This window comes from Priapulus caudatus, unplaced genomic scaffold (genome assembly GCF_000485595.1).
Source record: "Priapulus caudatus unplaced genomic scaffold, Priapulus_caudatus-5.0.1 Scaffold1696, whole genome shotgun sequence".
NCBI classification, from domain to species: domain Eukaryota; kingdom Metazoa; phylum Priapulida; class Priapulimorpha; order Priapulimorphida; family Priapulidae; genus Priapulus; species Priapulus caudatus.
This window is the reverse complement of record NW_014578757.1, coordinates 3,783-13,075: the sequence shown is the minus strand read 5'-3', so window position 1 is coordinate 13,075 and position 9,293 is coordinate 3,783. Positions and strand designations below refer to the sequence as shown.

The 9,293-nt window shown below is 44.3% G+C and overlaps 2 protein-coding genes across 6 annotated transcripts in view; one reads left to right on the top strand and one right to left on the bottom strand.

The window, feature by feature from the left end:
* Positions 1-4,150, top strand: part of LOC106817354 (ras GTPase-activating protein 3-like) — a 30,225-nt gene extending 26,075 nt beyond the window's left edge. Inside the window, exons 16-19 of the mRNA XM_014822012.1 lie at positions 305-465; positions 897-1,048; positions 1,147-1,327; positions 1,834-4,150. Of these exons, the coding sequence (XP_014677498.1) occupies positions 305-465; positions 897-1,048; positions 1,147-1,327; positions 1,834-1,921 (582 nt within the window). The 3' untranslated portion in view covers positions 1,922-4,150. The remainder of the gene's footprint in view (positions 1-304; positions 466-896; positions 1,049-1,146; positions 1,328-1,833) is intronic.
* A 1,291-nt stretch (positions 4,151-5,441) lies between these two features.
* LOC106817358 (GPALPP motifs-containing protein 1-like) overlaps positions 5,442-9,293 on the bottom strand; it is a 7,627-nt gene continuing 3,775 nt past the window's right edge. The window contains exons 1-6 of one of the 5 annotated variants that reach the window (XM_014822013.1): positions 7,759-8,458; positions 7,413-7,663; positions 6,902-7,069; positions 6,410-6,523; positions 6,120-6,176; positions 5,442-5,738 (exon numbers count right to left, since the gene is read on the bottom strand). In XM_014822013.1, coding sequence (XP_014677499.1) covers positions 5,574-5,738; positions 6,120-6,176; positions 6,410-6,523; positions 6,902-7,069; positions 7,413-7,663; positions 7,759-8,428 — 1,425 coding nt within the window. In that variant the 5' untranslated portion in view covers positions 8,429-8,458 and the 3' untranslated portion in view covers positions 5,442-5,573. Of the gene's footprint in view, positions 5,739-6,119; positions 6,177-6,409; positions 6,524-6,901; positions 7,070-7,412; positions 7,736-7,758; positions 8,459-9,293 lie in introns of those variants that run through there. The other 4 variants (XM_014822015.1, XM_014822016.1, XM_014822014.1 and 1 more) reach the window with 4 other exon arrangements.

The window sequence follows — 9,293 nt, the reverse complement described above, 5'->3', positions numbered from 1 at the left end:
ACCCTCTCTGACAGTTCCGTCGCCCATCGTCACGCGTACACACACGTGAGTGCACGCGCCAGATTGGTATGGTATATGGCATTCCAGCTTCGGACACGCAAACCTCTCTCCCGACTCTAATCACTCACTCTTTCTCTCTCTCTCTCTCTCTCTCTCTCTGTCTCTCTCTGTCTCTCTCTCCCTCTCTCTTTTTCTCTCTCTCTCTCTCTCTCTCTCCTTCTCTTTCGCGTGCTTTCTCTCTCCCTGTGTATGTGTCACCACAGATCTCAAGCCTCACATCTAAATGCCTTCTTCTGTCTTACAGATGTTCCAGATCGTGCAGGACCAGCGGCCGCTGTATATCCAGGCGGGGAACTGCGTCGAGGCGAACGAGTGGATCAAGATGCTTGCCAAGGTTTCGCAGACGAATAAGAACCGCCTGCGCATGTACCACCCAGCTGCCTACCTCAACGTCCACTGGCTCTGGTAAGAGAGAGAGAGAGAGAGTGAAGAGAGTGAAGAGAGGGGGGAGAAAAGAAGAGAGGGGGGCGAAAAGAAGAGAGATAGAGAGTGATGAGAGAGGGGGGAGAAAAGAAGAGAGATAGAGTGATAAGAGAGAGGGGGGAGAACGAAGGGAGAGGAGAGAGAGAGAGAGAGAGAGAGAACAAGTGAGAGGGAGAGAGAGACAGACAGAGACAGAGAGAGCCAGAGAGAGAGAGAGAGAGAGAGAGAGAGAGAGAAAGAGTGAGTGATTAGAGTCGGGAGAGAGGTTTGCGTGTCCGAAGCTGGAATGCCATATACCATACCAATCTGGCGCGTGCACTCACGTGTGTGTACGCGTGACGATGGGCGACGGAACTGTCAGAGAGGGTCCCTCCATCGCTCTAACCCCGCGCTGCGTTTTGCCCTCGCGACAGCTGCAAGGAGAAGTGTGAGGATTCGCCCGGCTGCACTCCGGTCACGGGTGGTCTCGCCGCCAACATCAAGGTCAGCATCGACGTCGACCGCGAGATCGAGCGCATACACTCGCTCTTCGTCGAGAACATGGAGAAGCTGGAGCGCATGCTCGGTGAGTGAAGCGCGAAGCCCCGCGAGCGTGTGTGTGAATGAACCGCGTGTCGATCGTCTGATTTTCACGGCTTAATTTCCCCGTCTCCCTCCCCACAGAGGCATGCGAGTCGCAGGCAGTTTACATGGGTGACAGGAGAGTGCGTCCAGACATCAATGTCGAAGATCCAAAGTCGTGCTTCGAGACTCTCAACGACATCATATCGCACGTCATCAGATTGGAGCAGGAGCACAAGCAGCATCAGAAGGCGTTGTTCCAGTGCACCAAATACGGTTCCAAGTAAGTCATCAAAGACGACGACACCTGTACGGTAAATATTGAAACTTGCCAGGGGTCCGATTTTATCCGCTTTGTGTTGAGAAGGGAGTCGAGTGTTGTTTTGGGTTTATTAAGAAGTTTTTGAGCGCACTAAGACAATTTGTAGATGCACCAAGCCAAATAAAAAAAATAAAATAAATATAGGTGTCAACAAGGTGAATTACGTATTGGCGATAATTTTTATATGGGAGCAGGGTGGTGGGGTGTGTACGCAGTGTCGAGTTGATGGGAAAGTCATGGAAGCACACCAAGTGGCGCACCCAGCCCACCTGTCGGCTCGCTTGAGCACTCAATAACAGAATCGTAGTATTAAAATATATGAACTCGATGTTGTGCAGACTCACTTGTAACGTGGTCCAAACTTTTTAGACCCTATCGTAGGCCTCGCGTCTGATTTACGTACGGTGTGCTACTTCGCGTCGGGGTACGTGTGGTTGTTAGAGAGAGGTTTCGTTGTTTCGCTGCAGGCAAGCGCCGATCGGCGACGACAACTACCTGATGATGAGGGAGGCCCACCACTCGAACGACAGCGACCTCAAGCTCGACGTGCGGTGATGGCGGCACCACCAGGCCCCCACCCCCTCCCCCGCCGCCGATGCCGCCAGGGATCGCACGTGCGTCGGATGCCGCAGAATTGTCCCATCGAGACACGAGGCGTGTCTCGCCCGGGCGTGAATACGCAGCGAACGCCCGTCCAGCTGTGGATCGGCAGGACCATTCTCTGGTTGACCAAAGCGAACGTCCACTCGGGGACGGTGTACATATACGCGCGTGCGCGCGTTTGCTCGCATGCTTAACTATCTCCCCATATCGTACCATTCCAGCTTTTTTTTTTTAAACGTGAAAGATCCTGTGATCGCGATGTACGTTTTGTTATTGTTGTGGCGAGAGTACGACTTCTTGTTGTGCGACCTGCGTATACTCTGCCGTTAGCGTGGACCATTGTTAAATAGAAGTTATATAAAACCTGCGCTCTCATGCTTGCCCCGATTTTAGCCGAGTGCGGGTGATGTGTCGTATGCGCAGATTATATACGGTGTACGTAGACATACACTTATTAATTGTTACCGTACTACAACGTAGGTTATAGAGTCCCAGTATAAGTGCAATTATTTGACCATCTGCACAACGAAGCATTGTTGGTATATGATCGTTAGTAGGATACGAGAAATGGAAGAGCAAGAATAATGGGTGTGTGTGTGTGTTGTCCCCTGCAGTACAATTACGATCGTTCAGTTTTGAATAGGTACAATTAGGATCGTTCAGTGTGGCATCATTCCTCCTTTTTATCCTCTCGAACAAATTATTGGCTTCGAAGAGAATGCATATCTACAAGATAGAGAACTAGAGGAAGAGAAAGAGAAAGAGATAGAAAGATCCTACCTTGATCTGATCTTAAATATAACATGCTTGTAACTGCTACTGACACACTAGAATTCTTAAGCTAAACGTGCTTGTAAATGCTGCCTCTACACTAGAATTCCTAAGCTAAACGTGCTTGTAAATGCTGCCTCTACGCTAGAATTCCTAAGCTAAACGTGCTTGCAACTGCTGCCTCTACACTAGAATTCCTAAGCTAAACGTGCTTGCAACTGCTGCCTCTACACTAGAATTCCTAAGCTAAACGTGCTCGTAGCTGTTGCTGCCAAACTAGAACATCAACGATTGCTTGTGAGTTCCTCTACTAAAGATTAATACTTGTAGCAGTATTGTAACAAGCTTTACACCAGATCTCAAATGTACATTGTATATATTAAGGCTTGCTAATATTGTCAGGCGTTCCCTTACTAGTAGTAGCACGAACGTATGTATACTCACCTTGTATAGATATGTTTACGGTAGTAGATGTGATGTATGAAGCGTCTACGACCTGCCGGGTGTACATATCATGCACGCAGTGCTGTGGTTGGGTCGTTTGTTTAGGGTACGTCTGCTGAAAACACACATGCACGCAGACACACATTGACAGCAATATGCATTGACAGCACCATATTGCTGTCGTCTTGGATCGACTGATCTGTAGTTGCCAGTAGGCCGACTGAATGAATGAATGAATGAGGGTCACTTTCTACTCGAGCAGGCATAGTGCTGGTTGGCATTACCTGCAATTCATGGGAAGAATGATTCCATTTTTTCTTTATTTCTATGCCTTTCGCTCCACCACAGAATCAGCTCTGTAGGTAGTGGTTGGGGGCAGCCTAGCTATACTTCTTGTGTATCCCTTTTGCTCACGAGCCCCTGTATAATTGGTGAAAAGAGCGGCAATTTCCCGTCGCTGCTCTTCGTCTTCTAGTATCTGCGTCCTTGACATTCGCTTGTTTATGATTGCACTGTCATGTGCATACGACATTTTCGTCTGTTCTACGAGAGCAATTTTGTTTTTTATTTAATTCGTAGCGTCTTGAGGAAGGCGCAGTCAGCGTTAGCGTATATATTCAAGTATAATATATATATGTATGTATATGTGTATCGTTTATAGTTTAATCGTAGCATGTTAATGCATGTGCGTGCATGCATACAAGTGTAAATAGAATGATGATTAGGACAACCACACTTGAGGGTGCTGCTGCCACAATGTTAAACATATGAATATATCAGTTATGACTTTTTACAAAAAAGTTTATTTTTGTTGGACAATCATTAATCATGGTTATAACTGGTGTTATATCAGGCCAGCTGGTTTCCATTTGTATATTTCTTACGTACATAATTTTTTAAGTGCCCAATATATGGTGTACTATACATATAACTACCTTGTTTTTGTTTTTTATTTTATTACAAAATTTAAAAAAACGTTCCAATTCAAAAACTTTCTAGCTTGCAAAAGCTGACGAAGCAATACTATTTTGCCACAAGATTATTTTCGTAGCAGGTGACCATAAAATATAAATAATTACTTTAATAATCATGGTATTTACATAATTAGGAGTGAAACATTCAAATCGACTGGAAGTTGGAAATATACTTAAAACGACCTTGTCTCCATGAGGTAAAAACCTCGTGCGTGTAACATAAAGGCAGCTTTGCTGGACAAGACATGTTACAGAAAGCAAAACGACACAATTACAGAGGGGTCCTATGCACCACGAATGGCACAAAAAGGCTGAAAAAATGCAGTTTGGCAAAGAGCTACGTGTCTGTTTCCGCTTATACCAAAATGAAAGTGTCAATGACACTGTAGCTCACCTTGGGTGTGATAGAAGAGGGAAGGGGGATATATAAAGCAAGAGTATATATGGGAGAACTCCCATTATATACTCTTGATAATGATATATGCATATGTTTTGATGCAAAAATAAATGTTTCAGATCTGAGTCTGAAATCTTGACGAGAGAAGGCGCTACGCCTAAATGATCGCCATTTTGGTTTTCGAATATCGCGCAAATAAAAACAATCAAATATTCCAGTCAAATTACTGTAACGAAGAATCTAAAACACAATATTACACGTATATAGGTATGATTGTAGAGTTGTTAACCAGTTAGACGAAATAAACGTAATAGGACGTTGTCATCGCCCATAGGAGTAACAACTGTTTTGGGGCTAGTCTTACACATTCACATACCAAAATTTAACAACATCGATTGAATTTAGATGGCCATTTTCATTTTTGCCAAAAAGTGGGCGTGGCTCGAAAGTAGGTCGACTGGCGTGCTCCAAAATAGGACGTTCAAATCTCTCCCATAGCAGTAACAACTGTATGCAATTCTAAACATGTGGGTCAAACGGTTCTTGAGTTATCGTTGACCGTAGGCAGACACTGAAATGTATAGTGAAATTGCCAAAATCTACCTAATTTGTATAATTTAAACAAAATATCCAAACCCGTGTGATATGTTTTGGGGCCAGTCCTTATTCATTCACATACTATAAATGAGCAAAATCCGTTGAACCTGAACTGACTTATGGCCATTTCCATTTTTTCCAAAAAGTGGACGTGGCTCGAAAGTGGTCGACTGGCGTGCTCTAAAAATAGGACGTTTAAACCTCTCCCATAGGAGTAACAACTATATGCAATTTGAAACATGTGGGTCAAACTGTTCTTGAGTTATCGTTGACCGTAGCCAAATGTTGACGGACATACGACGTACGACACCCCATGGCAATAGCTCATCTTGACGATGTCAAGGCGAGCTAAAAAATGCTTCCCGGCCAACACCGAGTAACGAGCATAATTTTGCGGCCTCGCGGTAAGCTCGAGATTGCCTTAGAGAAACTTTGACGTGTGGCCACCGGAGGAGAACCTATCGTTCAATCCCACAGCCTTCTTCATGGCTGCTCTGCGCCGGGCGTCGTCAAACCGATTCACCTGCAGGTCGGTGTCTCTGTCAAACTCCTTTCTCTCATTTGGCTTCTCCCCCTCTTCCTTTTTCTGCAAACAGAAGATGATGGTTGCAAACGTATGCGTATGTTTGAAAGAGGGAAGAGAGGGAGGGAGTATGTGGGAGTCGCTGGATCGACTTAATTCAATCCCGAACTTGGTTAGATCCAAGTTTTGTTTGCGAGTTGTGTTCAGAACTTTCGAATTTGTGAAGTGTTTTGTGTAGATTTGGTGACTAAGGATATATATATATATATATATATATATATATATATCATATATATATATACACATCAAGAGTACATAATGGAAGATATATCTCCCATTATGTACTCTTGATACACATGTATCTAAATTCTGGTATCATAAACATTGAATAGAGATTTAAAACTGTATAATGGTAGGTGTCTACCGACAGCTACCATGACCCACCTTTTTGCTAAGTTTGTTAGTGTGCATGTCTATCAGAGATTCTGATCGTTTCTTCTTCTGAATTAAAAAAGGAATGTTGGTTAAATATAGATAATAGAGCAGGCCCGGCACTAGGTACACAAGGCACGACTTAGCCAAAACTGCAAGTCATTGGAGAGAGTTAAAAACTAAGTCTAATCTCAACGTTATATTTAACTTTACATTAAATTAACTTCATGTTATGAGTAATGAAGTTGAAATTATACGTTATATTTTTTCAACTTCATTACTAATAACTTAATTAGACTAACATTATAGCTCTCCATCTGATCTGCAAGTTCTTTCTCTTTCGCTGAAATTGCTGGTGGCGGGGGCCGCTCCCGTTTTGGCTTCCGCAAACCTTTCTCATGTCTCTCCCACGCTTCCTGCACAATGTGACACCAGATAATTTAGACAGAGCATTTAGAATGGCACTGGCACATGTGCATGCATCCGTTAGTCATCAGCACAACACACACATGGAAATTGTTTTCCATCAATGTTCAATTTAATAACCAATCACGCAGAGTGAAAATTGTCGTGAGTGGGCGATGTACATGGCACATACTGTATACGCTGTATATTTCGCAATGGTTTAATTTTCGCGAATTTCGCTAACGCGTCCTTAACCGCAAAAATAATAACACGCGAAAATAACAACACTCCGTTCTTCACTGATTCGGGAATTCACCGACCGCGAAATTGTCTGTAAAGTCTGAATTCGCGAAAATATCTGTACGTGAAAAATATGGCGTATACAGTACCTTTGCCTTACGCTCTTTGTCCGCAGGAGTGTCAGTCCAGGCGGACTTGTCCTTGTCACCACAGCTTGCTCTTTTTCGAAACGTTCTCGGACCCAAACCAAAGTTCTTACCCATTTCAGGAGGAAGCTCTATCATCCAAGACTCCCGCTCAGCCGGCATTTCTTTCGTCTAGAAATTATAATGTGAGTGGTGCGAGCTGAGACCATCGAGAAAAGGTTAGAAGCTCGTCCAGTCACAATATGTCACCTACCTTAAAAATTGCCAATATGATTCAAGTATTACAAGAGAAATTAAATTTCGCATATTGCATTGAAATATTTTCCTTTTTTGTTTCATGCACTGAGGACTAAATGCCTCAAGCAATGCTTCATTCCTTCATTTCCTCAATCTCGAACTCACTTAACATATCTTTTAACAAGCATATCTTTAACTGATTCGAGGTGCGAAATACTCACAACCAATACTATGCAAATGAGGACCAACAAATATTATAGAGCTTGAGAATTATTACCTGCCCTGTTAGTTTGTCCTTCATTTTTTTAGCCCTAGCCTCAAATTCCTCAGCTGCAGATGTGTTCCTGCTCGCGTCTCCCGATACAGGTATTGGTCCGATCATAAATTCTTCATCAGAGTCACTATCAGTGTCTGCAATGTCCCCTGATGAATTCGCTAAATATGGTGGCAGTTTTGGACCTATGTCCTTAAGTTCGCTCTCGTTCGCTGGTGGCCGTGGTGGTAGTGCCGGTCCATACAAACCTGAACCTGATGACTCTGATGGCACCTCACCTGACAAACTTGCTAAATGTTCTGGCAGTTTTGGACCCATGTCCTTATGTTCGCTCTCCTTCGCTTTGAACCTGATGACTCTGATGGCACCTCACCTGACAAACTTGCTAAATGTTCTGGCAGTTTTGGACCCATGTCCTTATGTTCGCTCTCCTTCGCTGGTGGCAGTGGTGGTAGTGCCGGTCCATACAAACCTGAACCTGATGACTCTGATGGCACCTCACCTGACGAACTCACTAAATATGGTGGCAGTTTTGGACCAATGTCCCTTTGTTCGCTCTCCTTTTCTTGTAACGGTGGTGGTAGAGCCGGTCCATACGTACACGTTTCTGTTGATGCTCGAAGCACTTTGTGAGCGCCATGTTTCAACTCCGCTGTTTTCAGTGCAGATCCATGTACATCCGATTTCACTGACTCGGGCAACATCACAGAACCGGTGTTGTCCAACTTGTGTGTGACACTGTGGTCCAGTTCGTACAACGATGCCTCTTCTTCTTCCGTCACGCTCTCCCACAGTTTTGATAGATTTTCCATTTCAGGATGCATCGATTCGTCGTCATCCTTTGAACTCCGATTAGCCCTCACTGGTGATTGCGGCGTCTGTTTGAGACTATGTGGAAGACGTGGCCCGTAAGGATCCCGACTGGACTCGTGCGATGGCCGATCAGCGACAATCGTCTCCAGTGAGCTCTTCTCCTTGAAACCAGGTGGAAGTGTTACTCCATAACTTCTCTCCTCCATCTCAATTTTGGATCAATTCATCATATACTTGATACTAGAAAGAAGTAAATTATAACTGCAGTGTTATTAAGAAAAGTTTGCGGTCACAATAAACTACAAGGAGATGTGTTTTCGTAAGCTGTCACGGTCACAGGCACTTGGGACAAAGTCACTAAAAACTGAAAATAATATGAACGCCAGGGTTCTCCCTACGTTGCACAAACGGGGCGGGAAAACTCCCCCCTGTTTCAATCGTTGCGCCCCGTTTAAATTACCTCTGCCCCGATTAAATTCTACCACAATAAAAGTTTGCCAGCGAGGGAATCGATCGTCAAGAATTCACATTCGACCAGGACACCCGGCGCGTGTATTTTTACCCTGCCACGCATGCACTGCAGACAATACCAGGGTTCTTGTTAATAGCCGGTAACCGGTTATTTTTACCGCCTATCGCGCAATTTGTTACCGGCTATCAATTTGAGAGAAACTCCCACTAAAGGCGGTAAAATATTTAATCCATATTTGAAAAAACGAAGTTTATTTTAAATACTTCCAACCCAAGACTAACTCTGTGCACGGGCGGGTCGCCGGCAAGTTTGTTTAATAGCATATATTTTCCTATCTAAACTACCAAATTCTAGAACCCATACCCATCAAAATAGGCTATTTGTGGGTCAAATCAGAAATTTTTTTCCGGGTGTGCATGCCCCCGGACCCCCCTAGCAGGGCTTCGCGCCTTCGCCGCTCGCCCTACCGTCTGTGCCGGAAAAACAGTTTCCTGCTGTTCATTGTCAAATTACCTGCTTTGTCAAAAGTTAACAAGAACCCTGCTCTCTGGTTCACTCTCTTACTCACACACACACACGCGCGCACCTCTCTCTCTCTC